This window comes from Pavona decussata, unplaced genomic scaffold, assembly GCF_977016875.1.
Source record: "Pavona decussata unplaced genomic scaffold, jaPavDecu1.1 SCAFFOLD_52, whole genome shotgun sequence".
In the NCBI taxonomy this organism is placed as follows: Eukaryota; Metazoa; Cnidaria; class Anthozoa; order Scleractinia; family Agariciidae; genus Pavona; species Pavona decussata.
The window spans coordinates 1,958,917-1,979,425 of NW_028145474.1; the positions used below are offsets into that span (position 1 = coordinate 1,958,917).

The 20,509-nt window shown below is 38.4% G+C and overlaps 2 protein-coding genes across 2 annotated transcripts; one reads left to right on the forward strand and one right to left on the reverse strand.

Moving 5' to 3' along the window:
• Positions 1–638: 638 nt before the first annotated feature.
• Positions 639–5,348, reverse strand: LOC146480875 (uncharacterized). The gene is made up of 3 exons (XM_085109276.1): positions 4,964–5,348; positions 3,033–3,204; positions 639–2,178 (listed from the first exon to the last, which is right to left on the reverse strand). The coding sequence occupies exons 1-3, from the start codon at positions 5,211–5,213 to the stop codon at positions 2,010–2,012; spliced, it is 591 nt and encodes a 196-aa protein (XP_084965402.1). The 5' UTR covers positions 5,214–5,348; the 3' UTR covers positions 639–2,009.
• Positions 5,349–5,631: 283 nt separating this feature from the next.
• LOC146480876 (uncharacterized) lies at positions 5,632–19,560 on the forward strand. Its single transcript, XM_085109217.1, has 2 exons — positions 5,632–5,884; positions 16,585–19,560. Exon 2 carries the CDS (start codon positions 16,588–16,590, stop codon positions 19,414–19,416), a length of 2,829 nt encoding a protein of 942 aa, XP_084965343.1. The 5' UTR covers positions 5,632–5,884; positions 16,585–16,587; the 3' UTR covers positions 19,417–19,560.
• Positions 19,561–20,509: the final 949 nt, after the last annotated feature.

The window sequence follows — 20,509 nt, forward strand, 5'->3', positions numbered from 1 at the left end:
AACAATTCAGGGTCCAAGTCAACCTCTTTTATAAAGTCAATCAGTTTTGGGAAGCTGAAAACATCCCTCCCACCAAAATAGTGCTAGTTAAGGTGCAAATACAAAACTATTTTGACTTGACTAGCCTCAAACATTTTGCACACAAACGATCTTGTAAATGCTTACAATCCTTGATTTTTCATTTCCTTAGTTTTTTTTTTATTTTAGGCAGGAAAATAGCATCATCCAAAATTTTGGTTTTGACCTACATATGGGTAAAATGAATACATTAGATGTTTATTGACAGGACTTGTCAATTGAGTGATTACTAAAATAGCTCGAGTGCAGGGGTGGGGGCTGTACTCAGGAGGTTTGTACAGGTGAGGGGGTGAGTATGGATATTTTGAAAGAAAGCACAAATATTATTATTAGACGAATTTCTTCAGTACTTTTCCCAGAAAATGGACATGTTGCTTGTTGGTTGTTTACGTTCTGATGGTTGATTGACAACTGAAGGTGAGAATGGCCTGTCGCCCAGGGCTGAGTTGCTCGAAGCATGTTTAGCGCTAACCATTGGTTAAGAGGCATTAAAACCTATAGGTTGTCATGGTATTTAACCCGGGTTAGCGCTAACCATGCTTCGAGAAACTGGGCCCAGATAACTGTTTGAGTCTTTTAATCAATAGCTCACGGATAGTTCAACTAACATGCAAATACCAGAAAAAAGTTTATATTCACGGTACCAAACCACTGAAAACGTACATGGAACTATGGAAATTAGTATGCAAATAATTACAACTATGTCACGTATTAAATCTACATATCATAACAATAACAAACCCTTGGGTGCAAAATAAATATTTGAAAATAATATTATTTGATTTTTACATCATATATACTCGATGTTTTACTTCTGGTAAATTAATAAGTTAGTCAATGTTTCTAACAGAAGTTTCCACATGGTGCTAATATATTATGAGTTATTCCCTATGGGGTTGCCCATATGAATACATGAATATAATATTCAAATATTCAATAATTGAATATTATTGATATTTGCCATTGAAGTTGTGCTTCTGTAGCATTTCAAGGGTTTTGGGCAAGAGAGATGACTGTGCCTTTTTTGCCTTAAAATCAAAATTGATCCAAATAAGCCCTATTTTGTTACAGACTGGTTCTCATGAATTATGAAACTTTGTGCTAAAATGATTTCTTTTGTTCACAACTACCAATGCTTCACTTGACTTGGTTCAGTCTGGTATACATACAAAACCAGTTGAGTGTCCATATCTCTTTTGTGTTTGTCTCTCATGTTTTCTAGGAAAACTTGTATATACTAGTTATGCAATGCTTTCGAATGGTATACCGGGAAATTTCCCACGAGTCACTTGATTTTTGTTAGTATACACACGAGCCTTTAGGCAAATGTGTATGCATTAAGCAAAATCAAGTCACGAGTGGGATATTCAAGGTATGCCACGAGAAAGCACTGCATAACTAATTTATCCCATGCCACTCATTGAATTAAATTTCCTGTTGGACGCCTGGTTCCATGAATTCAAAATTAAGGTCAAAACTAGTGGTATATTTTTTCCATGTTTTAGTTGTTGACAATTTTTTTTTCTGAATGAAAATTTTGACCTGTTGCAGGCTCTTCAATCGATCTTTCGGCAGGAAAAATTTGTAGGGCCGCGTGGAACACCAGGATTTTTGGTGGAATACTACCTTTTGCATACCACAGAATATGCAATGGATTTCTAGCTTTCTGATTAGCTGTATTCTTTATGGCATGGGATAAAACAAGCTATTTCTTGTTTATTCAACATTTTGCTCAAAATTATATTAAAATATATGCAACTAAGTTTCATACATACAACTGGGTCTCCATGCCAAAATATGGCTTCTTTTTAAATTAACCCCACTCACACCAATGTACCCCTCTTGCCCAAAACCTTTCATTTAATTTTTACATCTGGGTTGAAATACAACATATATCGACTTCCTCTAACTTCATTAGTAAGTCAATGTTTCTAACAGTAGTTTTCACATGGTGCATATTTCACATTGAAGTTGTGTTTCTGTAGCACATCTCCTCTAACTGTTCGCTTTTTCCACTCATCAGAACCATCACAACAGTCACATATCCCATCGTTAACACGGGAGGAAGGCAAATATTGCTGTTCACCTGCACAATAAAATCTAAACAAAACAGAAATGAAAAATTTAGTAAGAAAAAAGACTTTCTCAAAGTCCTTCCTTGTCTAATGTCCCACATGCCAAGAAAAAATTCCCGACTGTAAGGTCTCTCGACAATTATTGGTTCTGGAGTAGTTTATTTAATAATGTGACACTCACTTGTAAAATTATTTTACATAAAATTGTTCACGAAATAATTTATGTTAACCGATGCAAATTCCTAAAACATTATGCACATACTACGCTATTTAACACATTTCTTTTGAGACCTTGATGCCTACCACTGATCTCAACTAGTTAACCTGTGATCTAGCCTGATTTTAGCAATGCTCTTATGTCCTCTTAATGTATTAGTTGGCCTTTTAAACTGGTCACTGGTGAATACCAGCTGACTGGTTTTATCAGGTTTTAAATTCTGTATAGCCATTGTTATAATCATCATCATCATCATTATCATTTTTCAGTCGCTTGACATACCTTTTTCATCATACGTTTCCCGCTGGAATGGTTCGTCAAGCAAAATGAAAATAGCGCCTGATCACAAGTTACAACTGGCCCCAGTTGTTCAAAGAGCGGATAACTTTATCCACTGGATAGGTCACTATCCAGCAGGTAAAATGTATGCAAGATTTTCCCGATTTGCCTATTATTTGTGAATGTAGTTGAAGCATATGTCAAATTTAAGTATGAGATTGTGTGGGAAACTTGCCAAAAGCATTCTTTGGAGTACATTTGCTCCCCTGGATAGCGCCTTATCCACTGGATAAAGTTATCTGCTCTTTGGACAACTGGGGCCTGGTGGGCACATTTAGTAAATACTGCAGTATTGGGTAAAATCTGATCATGGCATATCTTACCTTGTGTTTGGACATGCCCCTGTTCCTGGTTCATCACTGCCGTCGTTACAGTCACAGTAATCGTCATTAACTGAACTCCAGGTTATACTCAGGTCTCCATCCAAACAAACAAAGAATTCCTTTGCATTGGGTTGATACTTTACCGTGTCAGATGGTGCGACCCCTAAAACACCTGTGAAGTTCACAAATAAAAGCAAGATTTAACATTCCGTGGGGAAATATGGTTCATCAGGAAGGTCTTAAATCTCAGTTTCCTGTATTCAGTGCAGACATGATGATAACCATTACACCAACAGCCAAACCCACAGCAGAAGCAGGTGAATTAGTATAATGGCTATTTACCACCTGCAGTACTAAGATCAAGAGGTTGCTCACTCAGCATGAACATTCCTTGCTGTCTTTTTCATATGAAAGCAAGGTCTAGTTATTAGTCAGCTTAGACTAAATGTTTCCATACTTTATTCACGTGCTCAGCAGGTAATGGAATATAATAACAATAAATTTTATTAATAATGAATTGATTATTTCATGCAGTTTCATTTGCAGTTTCATTCAACTGCACCTTACAGTTAGGTATTAAATTTAATAGATTAAATAGGACTTAAACTGTTAAAGATTACAATTCTGAAATTCCATAAAATAAATAGAATATATTACAATTCTGAAATTCCATAAAATAAATAGAATATATTACAATAATGCCATTTCTGCATGAGTTATGGCATATTTTGTGAGTGGAACTGGAAAGTAGCAGTGTGGTGCTTAGCACATCGGACTTAACATCATACCCACTTTTTTTTAAAATGATCAGAGGAAAGTAATTTTATCAGCTGCAAATTTAACTGGAGACGTGTGCCCTGGACACCCAATTTTCCAATTTTTTGGCAAACAGTTTGATTGAAAAATCAGGGGTTTGAGGTTAGGTTGGGCTCTAGAACGTCATGGTGTTTCCTTACAAAGGAAATTACTAATTATAAGTTATTACTCCACATCATCTCTTTTTTAGTTTTCATCCAGATGTTTAAATTGGTGCTGACGACAAAATACCAGAGGCATAACCCTGCTAACGCCAAGCATCCAGTGACTCTTAAGGATGGTGCCTACTAATACCAGGCATTTTTGTGCGGTAATTATGACTATGCAGGAAAAGCAGATCTTAGCAAGGGCTATTGGAATCCAAAAAGAAAATTGGGGTTAACCATGCATTTTTCAGAGATAACTAAGCAATAATATCTCGAAAAAGCGCCAAAATATAAAGCAATGTATGGGATTTTTTCCTAAATTGAAGCTTAATTATCTCTGAAAAATGCATGGTTACCCCCCAATTTTCTTTTGAGATACCAAAAGCATTTGCTAAGCTCTACTTTCTCCATCTAGTTTGAAACCGCACAAAAATATTCCTGTACGTAGGCACCACCCATAGGAAACCCGCGTATCACGAGATGCGCAGAACGTATGCGCAGTAACAATAGTAGGCACCGTCCTTAATTCACTGTACGCCAACGAAAACCACCATACCATGATCAATACCAGTAGTTCAGGCACACAAAAAAAAACATTTAAAGTAATAAATATTTAAGTTAGAAAACCCTGCAGTACCAATATCAAACTGATGTTTATGGTTCAGCCTGCAGAGCACGAGTTTTCAGAAAATCTGCTGTTTATTTCTTTTCGAAAATGTCTCTGCATGTGTGAGATCTCGTCAAGTTTTCCCATATTCTGCAAACTGGCTTATGGTCATGTCATCTTATCAATCAAGTAAGAAGCAGCTTTTGGTTGAAAAGGTCATGTAAACAGAAAATTGTAAAACAATAATGGTTGTTCACAAACCTGGCAACATTTTGACATCAACTTATATTTAACTTACCTTAACTGCATTAATTAATAATTATTATTAATTAATGTCCTTTTTGAATACAGTGTATATTCACCTTTGTTCATGCAATGGCCAGAAGTCTGGACCCCAATTTCCGAACTGCATTTTGCGTCCCCTGTATCCTCATCCCCTCCACTCTTGCTGTTTCGGGGGTCTATCTTTTGATCGTGCAGGAAATTTCTGTCAATAACGTTTTGATCAAGCTCAAGGATTTTGAAAGTTTTCCAGTGTGAGAAAAAGAACAGAATTAGCACAAAGCCAAAACTGCATAGAATGTAAAACCTCCTCGACCTGCCGAATTTCATGAAAGTGGTTCGTTAACTCAGCATACATGGCATTGAATATTTACATGTAAAGTACTCGATCACGGACAAGAGAATTCCAAACAATAACGTGTTCCCAATCTTTCACAAATGTCTCGCGATTAGTACTTTATGTAAAACCACTACCTTATGTAACACAACTTTTATTGTCCTCAACTCTGTAGCCTGCTAGAGAGGGGAAAAATGGGCGCGCGAGAAACACGCGGCGCGAGGAAGACGGGAAAAGGAAGCTTCCTTTCCCCCTCTCCCTCGCGCCGCTTGTTTCTCGCGCGCCCAATTTTCCCCTTTCTAGCGCCTGCCACGCAGGCTATCAACTCTGCAGTATTCGAGTATTAGGTTGGAGACTCCCGAGAAAGAGATATATTAGTACCCAGAGCCCGCGCGTTTACTACACGTGATCGCTTCGGCTCAAATATCACGGAACTTTTACATTCGCAAAGATTTCGATCGAGTTAAACGCGTTTGTGAGTGGCTTGCTTTTATTCTTTAATCAAGGAACGGAAAGAAGATAAAGCCTACTATCTTTTCTTCACAAGGACAAACCATTCAAAACGCTAAGTCCACTGGTTGCTGTGGCTGATGATATCAAGTTACTTCCGGCTATCATCAGTCGAATAACCTAACTCTTTATCCCCAGCGACAAAGTAAACAAGGTAGGATCGGTGTGTCTTAAAGTTTCATTCTTTGGAAACGGTTCGTAAGAGAAAAAGACAATATTTTCTCACGCTTTGGCTTTGCGTGTAGAAATTTTGTAATAATATCGAAGATTATTGTTCGGAAATCGAAGTCTATCGAACCCAAGCGCGGTTGAGTTTGGCAGTCGAACCAGATCGAGCACCAAACTTTGTGAGACTTCGATTTCTGAACCAATAGGACATTTTCACTATGGCGTCATTTGACTACAACTACCAGAATCCTTCAGTTTCTTGTTTTCTCATGCTAATTATTGCCATTGTTCTTTGCTGTCCACTGGGATTACAAACTTTGAATTTGAAAAGGAAAACGAAATGAATTCTGGTAATTGTAGTCAAATGACGTCATCATGAAAAGGGCCTATTGAACTCGATCGAACACAATCGCACTAAATCCATTCGATTGTGTTCGGTTATGTTTGGTAAATAAATCTGCTTGAACCTGGGTCATCTTGTACCGTCTAGCTGCTGGCACCCGCCTTGGCTACTGTCACTGCTACTGTGCACAAACTCTGGTAAACCTCCAGGCGTAGCCAATCAATAAACCAATAATCGGTATTGATCGATATCAATATGTATAAAACAACAAAATCAATAAAGATTGATATAATTGTCAATGAAAATCGATGAAGAAAAAAAGTTGCAAATTATTGATTGCCAATAGTAATCCACAACTATTGGTTCATTGATTGGTATATTTGACTTTTATCAATATTTGTTTTGAGAAATCATTTTTGTCCTTTTACAAGTTACACTGATAAAATATTTGCCAAATCTTGTCTGTAATGGTTTGGTTGAGTCTTTTAGAATCATAATTTTAACGGAAACAACTGGAAGAAACATTTTGGGCTTTACATGACTTTCTTTGCTAGTTTGCGACACTGGAAGGAGCTCAGCCCAGAGTAGCAGCGTGAAACTCTCCAGTCTCGTAGTATCGTCAGCATTAAGAAATTTTAACAAAATAAACAGCAAAGTCAGTGTTCTTTAGTGATCTCAATATTTGCATTAGGAAACAAACATAAGAATAGATCTCAGAGTAGGCCAAAAGGAAAATATAACCTAGTAGCATGCTGAATATGAATGTCTGGTTTTACATCTGGTGTTATTTTATGCAATAACAAAGCCATCTTTGAATATTCCTCACAATTATTATCGATTTTTTTAAAAATCGATCGTGAAGACAGGAATTATTGATTGTCATCAATTTTTGCCAATCAATAGTAATTGATAAAGAATTTTCTGTGAGTTATTGATTGTTATTGATTGCCAATATCAATCAATAGCAATAATATTTATTATTGGTGATTGTTATAGATTGAATCAACTGGAAAATATTTGGCTCGAGGTCCGTATGACTGACCAAGAGCCAAATATATTTTCCAGTCCGGCCTAACCTTACTCATTCAATAAATATTTTATCATATAACCACTTATTGTTGAAACTTTGAGCCTAATTAACAGTAGGACAGAATTACATAATATCAGACGTCCGCATGTGGAACAATAAGTTAGAAAAGATTCTACAACAAAAGCTTGTAATTCATTTCTTCGCATCGAACAAGAAACTCGCAATTCATGCTAAAAACCAACAGAAAGTCAACATAAGGCTACCAGTGCAACCGGTGCATATCTTAGCTATGGTCAGAGTCATTAGAGAAAATTATTAACATACCTTTTAATTAATTAATTAATTTATTTTTAATACCTATATAAATTAATTGTAGTTGTTAGTATTATTATATATTCACAATACTTTTGTACTTAGGTAGGTTTCTCTTTTTTTTTTTCTGAGGAGGAATGGTATCATGAGTCTCTGGCTCAGGAGAATGGGCAATATTATTACTCCCTGTGTCAACGTTAAATTATTAATTATGCCAGTTACGTCACCTATCACTAACCAGAGAAGTATTGGCCGAGTGAGTGAAGCAAATGGATCTTTTGTTTCATCATCTGAAAAGCAGTATATGAATACATCTTCTCAATATTGGATCAGTCTTCACTCGCTTAAATGCTCATCAGTCTGAAATTTTCACCAATCGTTGAGTGTTATTCAAGGTGGCTCCTTATAGTTTTATGACCACATCTAGGGAACTCCCATATAAAAAGATGGGGTTGCTCATTGTACCTTTCAGGGATTTAAAAAGTGCATTTGGCACCTCCTAGGGTGTTAAGACTTATAAGGACAGGTCAGCGGGAGCTTTTGTGGTACTCTTCAGGGTATTGACCCGTAAAAAATATGACAGGAGGTATTTGATTATCAACTCTGTAAGTAGCAGACATAACTAATCGATGACATCAATGAAATCAATGACTGATCAATAGGTTCAATTCATTGCTATTTAAAATAATGAAGGTGTCAGTTAATGTTTTGTCTTAGAATTGCTACCTCGTGGGGGTGAAAAAAGTTCAAGCCACGCCCATAAAACCAGATCTTGTTACCCTCTGAGGGCTTCTTTTTATAATTTTTGACTAGCACCCATTTTTTTTTATATAAGAGTTTCCCCATTACCACACGTGCTCTGATATGGAGGTTTTAGTCATATGAATGAACTCTGAAGAAACATCACAGTTTTCCATCACAGTACTCCCGAAAATTTTCAATAGGGGTGTGCCGCGAAGGTTCTCGAAACCGTGACCCTATTTAAGGGTAAAGGAAGGGAAAACGGATACCCTTTTTAAGGACCGAACCCGAAAAATGACACCCTATTCAAGGGACCCAAACAACGGCTAATGTACACGGATAAACACAAATCTCTATGAAAATCGCTTTTCTAATACTTCAGCGGACACTTCAGTTTTAATAAGCCATTTCTTTTTCGTAAAACATGGCGCTTACAGGCTTCAATTTAACTGATACAATTTAGGTACCCTATCTAAGGACTAATCCAGGAACGCGTTGATAAATGAGGAAAAAATGATACCCCATTTAAGGACTGAGAACCTCAAAAACCATACCCTATCTCGCGGCACATACCTATATAGCCCATATGTAGGAGTACCCCCCCCCCCCCCGGGACAATCTGCCATAAAATGGCCCTTATGGCAGCTGTATTTTGCTTGATAAGCTCTACGAATCCTCTATTCTCTCCCTTCAGTGACTGCTGTACAACTCGAAGCGACCAACCTTTGCTACCGCGCCGGACTCAGCATCGTACATTGCCTCGATTTGCAAAAAACCGGCGAGATCTGGCAATTTTCATCCGTTATTTTTCCACGAGTTCCATTCTTGGTTTTCTAACGCTGCGAGCATTTCGGGGATAACTATGGGCCTGTTTTGCGATACTGAAGTTGAAGTATCCGAGCCCGAAGGAGTAACTGACCCTAGGCCTGAAAGGGTGACGTACACCACGAAGACGTGCATATTTATACGAGAAATAAATAAACCACGGCTTAAATAAGACGCGACCTGAACCATTTATACGAGCGCGGCTAATATAAGTAATTAATAATTAGACGGCGAGCTTGAGGTTTCAATCGGCTGATAGTTGGCGAGGGGCGAAGCCCCGAGCCAACTATCAAAGGCGATAGAAACCGAGAGCGAGCCGTCTAATTGTTTTAGCATACCTCAGTGATCGATCTAGGAAGCAAAAAAATCTTTTAATTTCATAAATTTTTTTATATTTGTGCAATGATGCATGCTAGATCGCGCGCGCTCTGACAAACTGCCGTCTATCGATCAAATTAACAATTAGATTATGAGCTCGAGATTTCTATCGCGTGATAGTTGATGAGGGCGAAGCCCGAATCAACTATCACGCATAGAAATCGAGAGCGAATAATCTAATTGTTTTAGTATAAATCTACTAGTCGTTCAAAACTAAACAAGTAAATGATCTATTTCCTCATCGCAGACACTTCGAAAACGCGAAGAAGCGGGCGCCATTTTGTTGAAAATCGCTACTCACTATCTATCACAGAATAGATAGCGAGTAGCGTAGCCAATCAGAGAACGGCATTCGTGATAGAACACTAGTAGATTTATACTAAATAGACGGCACCTGTGTAGCCAATCAGATTGCGCGTTTACGTGATAGTCGGTCACTGAGGTATGCTAAATGTTGCGAGCGCGGGGAAATCTTGCGCTTGCGCAGTGTAAGTTTGCGTCTTACGTAAGCCGCAAATAAGCAGCGATACCATTTATACAAATGTTTTCGCGGCTTATTTAAGCCTAGCTTGAAGCCCTCGTTTTATTGTAAGCCGCGGCTTACGTTATCCGCGGCTTGTGTAAGACGTGAACTGGTTTTAATAGTTAAAACTAGGCATTATTGGTCTGTATTTTGTTTATAGAAATGGTACGCGCTTGTCATAAATTAGCACGGATTAACGAAGTTTGGTTGCTAAATTTTGGTCTGGGAAAGGTCAAACAAGAAACCACAGCACCGTAAATAACTTTAGCGTAACTTGAAAAACACAAACATCGCACACCGAAGGGTTTGACATCACTGCAACACCGCAAGTTGGGATTTTATTCACCGCAATCACTGATTAAAAAAACAAAACAAAAACTAGCTTAAGAGCGGCTGACTGAGAATATCGAGAACTCGCGGTCAAAACTGAAATTTCGGATTTCCTCATATTTTGTCAGAAGAATGCCTTTAGAGAACTATTTACGAAAATAACAATAAAACGTTCCAAAGATTTTTCGTTTTCGAGAATTCCGGCATAATGTGAAATGCCGTGATCGCATCGCAGCCGGCGTTAAATTTTGATGAGATTTGGTGCATTTTCAAATCGCTCGGGAAGGAAGACGGCTTAGCGTATTACAACGATCTTTTGAGGTTAAGTTAGGCATCCTTCTAAAAATACGGTCTTATGAAAATATTGCTGGAGGATTCTTATTTACATGCAGTTTTTAAAGTCCGAAGAATCTTATTTTCAGTATTTTCGCTAACACTGGAAAATGTGGAAACTTTGCGGACAAATATCGTGTCCTGGTACATCGAAATTTGTGGCAAGTATTATACTTTAGGAAAGCTCTATACATGTACTGCAATATATAAAAAAATCCAGCTTGGGTAATTTAAAATCCAAGCGTTGACGGAAGTAAACACATAGGGAATTTTAATAATTATTTTTTTCAAAAATGGCAGTGGTCACGCAAGAACAAGTTAATAAGTTTAAAATGAATTTATTGTTTATGTTTCATTTCTGGTGGAATAAAACTAAGTTGTTATTCGGAAACAAAATCTCATCTGTTGATGGGTTTATCCGTTTAAAAATTAATTTCATTCCTATTATCGCAAACGAAAAAATGAAACGTTCAGGTGGTATGTCACGCTTTCCTCGGTACGCCAGCGTCAACAATGCGAAGGATACGAAACAAAATCAGTAAATATTTCATATCAAAGTGTTTCTGAAACCCCCAACAGACGATAATGTCCCATTAAATTACTAATCGACTTGCGTGAAAGACACCTTTGGTTCAGTAAAGTTGCGCAAAAGTTGCAGTCCGAGTTTTCAAAAATCCTAGGTTTGTCAAAGTTGCATCCCATCCTAACTGTCAATAAAAAGTCGTGACAGGCACTAGATTGAGCTGGACAACCGAAGACGAGAATTCTAAATGCTGAAGAACAAGGTATCTGTGTTTTCAATTTGCGGGTCCTAGACTATATATCATAAACAGAACTGAGATATCAGAGCCGATAGAGAAAATCATGCTTTCACTTTAGTGCAAGGCTGGCCTTATCTTCAACAGCTACACGGCTATAATATATTTGAATGAGCACTTACCGTTCCAATGCCTGCAAAATAGGCATTTAATGAACCATCCCCATTAATGCAAGCAATAGTCCACCCTTCTCAGTCCGATCCGGATAGAAGAGCACCAGAAAATAACCAAGGTTGTTTGCATATTATGGCCATCACTGTGTACATAGCTATTTTAAACTTGCTATTTATAAACAATGACGCAAAATGGTTATAAATAGCATTTTACCACAACTGTTTCTAATCTCGCAATCTGATTGGCTAAGTTTCTGATGTCGATAAGAGTCTAGACAACGCTGCTCGCGTCAATCAGTGTGCGGAAATTTTGACAGTTATTGAAAAAATTTTCTTTGGCGTTGATATTGTGGTAAAAAACAAATCGAATGTGGTTTAGCGTTGTCTGTACTCTTATCGACAACGATAGTCGTCATTACATTGGTCAGAATTTGTTGTAGACTCACTCGGCTGCGCCTCGTGAGTCCACAACATTTTGACCACTGTGATGACGAATATCGTTGTCGATAAGAGTACAGACAACGTCTAACCACATTCGATTTGTTAAATGTGCGTTCTTGGTTTGGAGTGGTTTGCTCGATATTAGAGACTGCATTTCTTCTTCCGCGCTGTCATATTTTGCAGTATCTATATATTTTCGGTTGCATTTATGGCTCAGTGCCCATTTTCGTCCTTGATAGACGACGAGTCCGGTTGCGGTCAAAGTTCGTACTATTACAGCAACCTGCGTTTCTTTGGGTGAATGCCAGAAAGATATCTCCAGTCATCCAGGTCCCAACGCAAGGAAGGTGTTTGCTGACGACAAAACTGACAGTGAAATGTAATTAATCCTCGCGCACGCATGTTAGTAAAGCTATCGATCATCTGATGTTGTTGATTGAACATATGACTTTAAGTTTACTGACTTTACATTGATGGAATACAAACAGCGGGGATATTTCTGATCAAGCTACGATGATCTTTACATTGATGGAATTTGATATTCTGAAAGGATGAGTCGAATGACAATCTGACCACCTGCCCGCGCTGTCGAGATGGCGGTAGCCTACCACGCAGTCGTTTTTAGGGGACTCGTATTACCTCATCCCCGAGTCCCCTCAAAACAACTGCGTGGGAGTCTACCGCCAACGAACTGAGACCGTAGATATCTAGTTTAGACGTCTAGTTTAGTCGGAAGGGGTCGAGAGATGCCTCAATAAGCCCTAAAATAATCATCATCATTATCATCATCATCATCATCATCATCATCATCATCATCACACCATCGCCATTATCATCATCATTATTATGGTGAATCGAATAAAGGCCTTAGAGGTACGGCATGTTGCTTTGCTTTTTTTGTGAGCATGAGAAACCTGCAGTTACTATTAAATGACATCTGTAGTGCGTAAATACTTCGGATTATTGTTGAATACCTTTTACGTGCAAGGGTATGTGTGTACTGAAGGAGATTCAAAATTCGTTCAAATTAAAGTAGCCACAGCGATAGCATGATTGCTGAGACCATTGCGGTTTTTTAATATTATTTCCTCTTTTTTTGTTTAAGTTTTATCAGTCACCTTTCCTTCTAAGACCAGAGTATTGTGTCTCTATACCACATGGTACCCTTCTCTTAGATAAAACAATAGTTCCCCCCCTTTCTCTTCTCCCCGTATTAACTACATTCATTGTCCTCTTTTTTAAATGCCATATTCACTCAAGATTTTTTGAGGGCCGGTTGGAAAAATCAAGCGCCTGGGATCTAGGGATTATTTTCAGCAAACTTATGTATCTATTAAGAAGTTGAATGCGTTGTAACCAGCTTTAAATCAATGTTATTTTCTTTACTATGGAAGAAAATACTTAGAAAGACTCAGAAAATGCTGTTTAATTAGCTAAGATAAAGGTCGTTTATTGACAGGCAGACAGACAAACAGACTACACGGGTTAGTGTTGAACCCCTGCGAAAAAGATGAAAATACCGCAACGTTTGTTTGATGGAAGTTTCGTCTTCAGTGAGCAATACCACGTGTAGATGAAACCTGCTACTCGAAAATATGCCAAAGCGCCGGCAAAATGGAATTTTATCTCAAATCAGCGGTGGCAGGTAAATACAACTCGGATACTACACTGTAGTTATAAAAACGTATACATGTCATTAACCCTAGCTATCGACTGTGAGGTAGAAAACATCGCTGTTTCGTACAGCTTCATTTTAGAACTGAGCAAATTGTCACTCTTCTGTTCTGTAAAAAACGTACTAGTTGCGTGAAGTACAATAATGAAATTTGTCGATCATTCTGACGTTGCGTTATCGGAAAACATGCCACGGCAATCGGCCTTTACGAATTTTGCTGTGGCATTAGTTATCACTCACTCTGACTGTGAATAATTTTTTGTATAGGAATATTCAGCAACGAAAAACTGTTTAGAGTATTACAATTTGTAATGTATCGATAACTTTGTCATTCTCTCGGGAAAATATATTATACAAACTAAATGTATTTCAAATGTGTTAACAGGTACTTGCGTGACCAGTGCGATATCAGTTCGAAGAAAACACACAAAAAAATTTTGTTAACACTTGACTATAAACGTTATACCCAAACTAGATTTCTTACATGTAGCAGTAAAGTAACAGATCGTTCCTCAAGCATACCTGTTATTGTAAGTTTCCATGTACCAGGACAAGATTTTGCCTCGAAATATTTCCCCATTTTCAAGTGTTCACATGTCATGGGAGTTCAACAGTCGGCATGTTGTTGACAGGCTGTGATCTAGAAAACGTGCCTGCTTTGCACAGCTTCACAAACCCAAAAGTGATTTTAACGCCTGCAATTAGTTTTATTATTGAAACAAGTTCATATTTAGTAAGATATACCATAAATACTTGGTTCTAGATGCACCATGTGGCAATGAAAAAATTGGTTGAGATCTGGACGAGCAGAAAGGTGACATGACACTTTGACCTTTTCAAATTTGGGGTTACATCTCACTCCCTAGTTAGACTTTTTAAGGTATATAAAACAATACAAAACTTATTAGATCATTAGATTTAGTTTTGGAACAAGAATTTTATAATTCTCCGGTAAAAATAACATACAGACAACAATTTATTGAAACATGTCATCTTGTCCTTGCGTGACCACTGGAATTTTTTGAAAAAATATGTAAAAAATTCCCTATGTGTTTTATTCCGTCAAAGGCTGGCTTTTAAATTACCCAAGCTGAATTTTTTATATGTTGCAGCACAAGAATAGAGCTTTTCTTTAGTGTAACTTTCATTGTAAATTTCGATGTACCAGGAAAGGTATTTTGTCCGCAAAGTTTCCACAATTTCAAGTGTCAACAAAAATGCTGAAAATAGGATTCTTCGGACTTTGAAAACTGCATGTAAATAAGAATCCTCCAGCAATATTTTCATAAGACCGTATTTTTAGAAGGATGCCTAACTTAACCTCAAAAGATCGTTTTAATACGCTAAGCCGTCTTCCTTCCCGAGCGATTTGAAAATGCACCAAATCTCGTCAAAATTAAACGCCGGCTGCGATGCGATCACGGCATTTCACGTTATGCCGGAATTCTCGAAAACGAAAAATCTTTGGAAAGTTTTATTGTTATTTTCGTAAATAGTTCTCTAAAGGCATTCTTCTGACAAAATATGAGGAAATCCGAAATTTCAGTTTTGACCGCGAGTTCTCGATATTCTCAGTCAGCCGCTCTTAAATGTTGGTCTGTAGGTAGCTTTAAAGCTCTCATTCGATTTGTGTTCATAAAAATCTTCTCGTTCGCCCAAAGTAAGGAGACCCGAACCTCTCTCCTCCCCAGAGGCTCCCTATGGGAAATTTCTGAATAATATTAGGTCTGGCATTCCCCGCGTGCTGCAGTTTTCCGCTCTCCCCAAGAAACCTTTACGCTCAAAGCACCCGAACACTGTCTCGGCAATAACATAATCATTTACAAAATAATGCACTTTGAAATAAAATGCACTGTTATTTATCTGTGTTCCTAGGTCTGCTTGAGCCGTTTAGAAGGAATTAGACTGGAAGCAAAGGCGGTTAATTAACGTTTCAAATATCACCTTGTCTGCCGCTTTGTAAATGCGACGATCCGATTTCGTCTTTGACTATTTGCAATATTATTCCATAATCTCACAATAAATGTCTTATTTTAAAGAGGTCTCGTAGCAAAAAGAGAATATATGCTTTACTGCAGTACATGAAGGGCACTTCGAGGAGCATGAAGGTCCCTTCGAGTTCACACTTATCCACGCGCCCTTCAATTCTCTCTGATCCCAAAACAGGTAGCCCAAGCTCCTTTGGGGACCGTCAACATGACATTGCGTAACAGCATTATTATAAGAGTTTGTACAAAATAGTTCAAAATAAGAGAAAAATAATAAAATCGACTTGCCTGTCCTGTTGTGTATAATTTATGTTTTTATGGCGTGTGATTGGGTTTCAGAGCGATTGCAGTGGGATTTAGCTTCTCTGCATTCCTCTCCATATAAAGAGAGCGATTTCAGAGAATAATACAGAGAAGCTAAAATACACTGAAATCGCTCTGAAACCCCTCCAAATGCCATAAAAACACAAGTTATACACACGACACGACAGGTAAGTCGATTTTATTATTTTTCCCGTTATTTGAACTATTTTGTACGATTGTTATATTCCCATACTCTTGTAATAATGCTGTTGCGCAATTTCATGTTGACGGCCCCCAAACGAGCCTGGGCTACTTGTGATCCCAATAAGTACATGTTTTATGTTTTGGACAAAACATAAAACAGTGTATCACATCCATTTTAAACAAGGTAATCAAGAAGGGGTTTAAAAATAGAGAAATGTTAAATTAGCTTAACTAGCTTTAACCTTAACAGAAGTTTTTCTGTTGTTTTGTTGTTTTTTTTTATTTCATTTGCTTGCCATTCTATAATTAATGGTAATACTTTATTCTAGGTTATGGGTGATAACTGGGCAACCGACACCTACAGACCATTTGCGCAGCTGGGCCAATTCCTGGAGCAAATAGTGGGGGTTGACTTCTCAGTTTCTCCCATCCTCCATCGCCTAGCCAGTGAAGGGAATGAGACTGAGCTTATTGACTTGATCAACAACGGAACTGACATCAACGAAGAGGATGATGACGGCCTTACAGCTCTCCACCATGCTGCAAAAGGAGGGCACGCAAAATGTGTAGAAATCTTATTGCAAAATGGTGCGAACGTTAATGGAAAAACTAGCCCTTTGCACATGGTTCGGGATGTAAAGTCTGCCCAGTTACTGTTAAAAGCTAAGACAACCCTGAATGCCCATGATGAACGTGGAAACTCTCCATTGCAAACAGCCATAAGCAAAGGAAGACAAGAGCTTGTTGAATTTTTCTTGTCAGTCGGTGCCGATGTTCAATACACCAATGCCAAAGGAGAGACCCCACTTCACACAATCTGTTCGTCATTTATGGCAAAGCCACATGACGAAAAGCTAACTCGAAAACTGATTGAAATGGGAGCGAATGTAAATTCGAAAGATTCTCAGGGTAGGTCGCCAATACACCTGGCTGTCATGAATTATCACCTCGATAAAACAAACACGGTGAGCATCTTAATAAATGCAGGAGCGTCTACGACAGTTTTCGATCTCCAGGGAATGAATCCAATTCATCGTCTCATCGACAAGTGCAGACCATATTCAGAAGATGATATCAAGTTGCTCTTACAAATCTTCGACCTTCAAGTTACTAATGACAGTGGAGCTAATGCCAAGAATGTCATTGGTCAAACCATTTTGCATTTGGCAATACTTGCTGGTGCACCGTTGCAAGTTTTGGAATACCTTGTACAGAAAAGATGTTCACCCACTGCTGAAGACGGTCAAAAACGCAACTTACTACATTGTGTTGTAGAGCGAGAGTTAGATGACGACATTGATATTTTAAACTTCTTATTGGACACGGGACTTAATATCAATTCTGCCGATATATGGGGACAGACAGTCTTGCATCATGCTGTCGAGAAGAATAGAAAGAAACTTGTTAAGGCTTTGGTTGAGTGTGGAGCAGACGTGAACGTGAAGGACACTGTAGGCAGGCAACCATTACATATGGCAGCAGAGAAGGGGTGGGACGTCATCTGCGATTGTCTAATCACACTAGGGGCGAATATCAACGGACAAGACAAGTATCAGTCCACGCCACTCCATTTTGCTGCACTGACAGGCAAGGCTCCTGTTGGACATCTTTTAATCAAAGCAGGATGTGATGTTGCGCTCCGCGATGCATGTGGACAAACAGCAGAAGAGGTGGCGAAATTTTGGTCCAGTCTCGATTTTCTGCAGATGATGCATGAAAAAGATGAAAACTATAAACTTGAATTAGAACAGCGAAAGAAATTGTTGGCAAAATATGGTGGTGAGTTGTTACAGCTTGAAGCCTTTCAGGACATCATCGATTCTAGTGAGGAATCATTACGAATGTCGGGCACTTTGAACGAATTTTTAAGCTGCTTAATTTCCACTCCAGGAATAGGGACAGTTATCGAAGATCCTGAAGCGGGAGAAATCCGGGATGCTGTAGACAGATTCGCGTCAAATGTTGTAAAACGTCTAGCAGACAGTCATCCGAAAATGCGCTGTACTCTGTACCACGCGGGTAGTTCATCAGAAGAAACCAAGACAAAATTTCCAGATGAGTTTGACTATGTCGTCTGCCTTGATGAACTGAGTGAGAACATTTATCCGAAACATGTAAGAGAGGACGTTCTCGAAAGTGTCCTTTTTGTTCCAGATAGAGAAACAAGTGACCAAGTAAAAGTGGCATTGGAGAAAGGGGTAGATTATAAAGAAACTTCATCATCAGTGTCAAATTACACTCAAATCTTTCTGAAGGATCACACAAGCTATGACTACTCAGAGTTTACACAAGACCTTGAACCGGACTCGAAAGCGATTCCAAATTACATGATGTATAATCTATTCACCCAGCAACTATCCAATATCGTTTTCAGTGAAAGCTTCCCACAAGATGAACGTTTGGTAATAAAGGAGGTCACCAACGACCCCAAGTTTTCCCTGTTGTGGAAAGGATCTAGATATAAAACTCTGGAGATCGAAGTTGATTTTGTCCCCGCCGTACGCCTTCCATCTTGGCCAGATAAATTTCGAATGCAGTCTCCACTCCTCCTTTCAGATCTTTCGCAGCTTCCCTTTCTCGCTGTCCCAAAAATGGCGAGTGAAGATGAGGGTCTTTGGAGGTGTTCTCCATGCCTTGTCGAGACTGCTATTATGAAGAGATGTCGACATCGAATTCGAAACAGTTACATAGCTGCTAAGTCGCTGATCAACTCCGCTATTTGTCCCCTTGTTAGCTTTGAGGACTACAGAGACGCGAAGATGTATTTCGCAAGTCGGCATGACAGTTTGTCTTTGGAAGAAGACTTTGATTTGTATGAAAAAGTTGAAGATCAGATGCCATCGTATATACTAAAAATGGCTTTTTTTCACTCCATAGAGGAAAAAGCAAGAAAGGATGGAGTGGAAGGTGTCTTTCATGAATTCAATCATGATCCCCAACGGTCAGAGAGCGCATCTGATTTTGGAATGTGTGAAGAACATGATCCAGAAATAGTGAAGGACATATTCATGAAATGTAATGATTGGCTTTTGAATCAGTTTGTTCCATCGTTCTTTAACCATCGACAAAATGTGATGGGTTCAAGGATGTTGGAAGAAAATGGTCTTAAAGCGCAGATGTTTACAAAATACATTTTGAGACTATTAAACGAAAAGTGTTGAGTTTTTGCGATTCTAACCAGTCAGTTTCTCTTTGCTATGGTGTGATAATAGAATAATCATATGCTGTGGTTGATTGTAAAAGAAAAAAGGAGTTACTTATATATTTTTTAAAACCTTTGAATGTTGAAATGTTCATAAATACATATATCCTATAGTAAAAAGAAGAAATGTGGGATGGTGGTTAAACCGTACGCGCCTTGGTCCTTTACCGTATAGGAACATGTCTTAGTACTCTACTAACTTTGCAGTGTTTTCAAAACAAGCCGGCGACCACCGGAGTTCCGCCGCCTACTTGATGATGTATCCGGCGTCGGTTACTCTGACTTTGGCAATCAGCTTGCTACAAACAAGCTCAGCATTTTGTCTCATCGAGACGGCAGAGTAACTTTACCCTCAATTTTGCAGCAATAAGTACATTTGCATTTGGCGACTACAGTTCCGAAATGGCGACCGAAGGGTGTTTTTTATTTCGAACCCTGCCTTAACCAATGAGAAAATTTGATCGCTTGATTCTCACGCCTTTAAGATGATAATCCTAAGCTTTAATTTGATCTTATATGTAATGAAAAATGTGAGATGTGGCAACTCTTTTGAATGATTTTGTTTAACCAGGAGCCCCTGGTTTAACTTTTCTATCTAAGACAAACGTGTTACAAGGATTTATTTTCTCATGCTACTCTGTAAAGCAAGATAACACGGTGGCTAATACAAATCTTTGCTTCGTTGACTAGATTTCATTTTATTAGTGCCATCTTGAGAAAATCAATAAAGTTATGCCATTGACATATCTAACTCTGAATGCTGAAAATGGATTTCCTAGCTTCTATGTTGTCAGGAGCCCATTACCCATCTAATGGAAGAGTGGATTTGAATGATGGAATGATAGAATCGTAGCTTCCATTTTTTTTAAAATCAGATTTGTTTCGATGCGGACGTCAGCGGAAACAGTAATTTTCGCGGGGAAAGGTGTCTCTAAAAATAACTTGAAACTACTTGTGAAAACGCCGTTGCACAAATGTAGGGAAGTTGCACGCGCCGGGTAATGGGCTCCTGATGTTGTAGATTTCAAGATGTTCTTGGGGAGGGGAGCCCG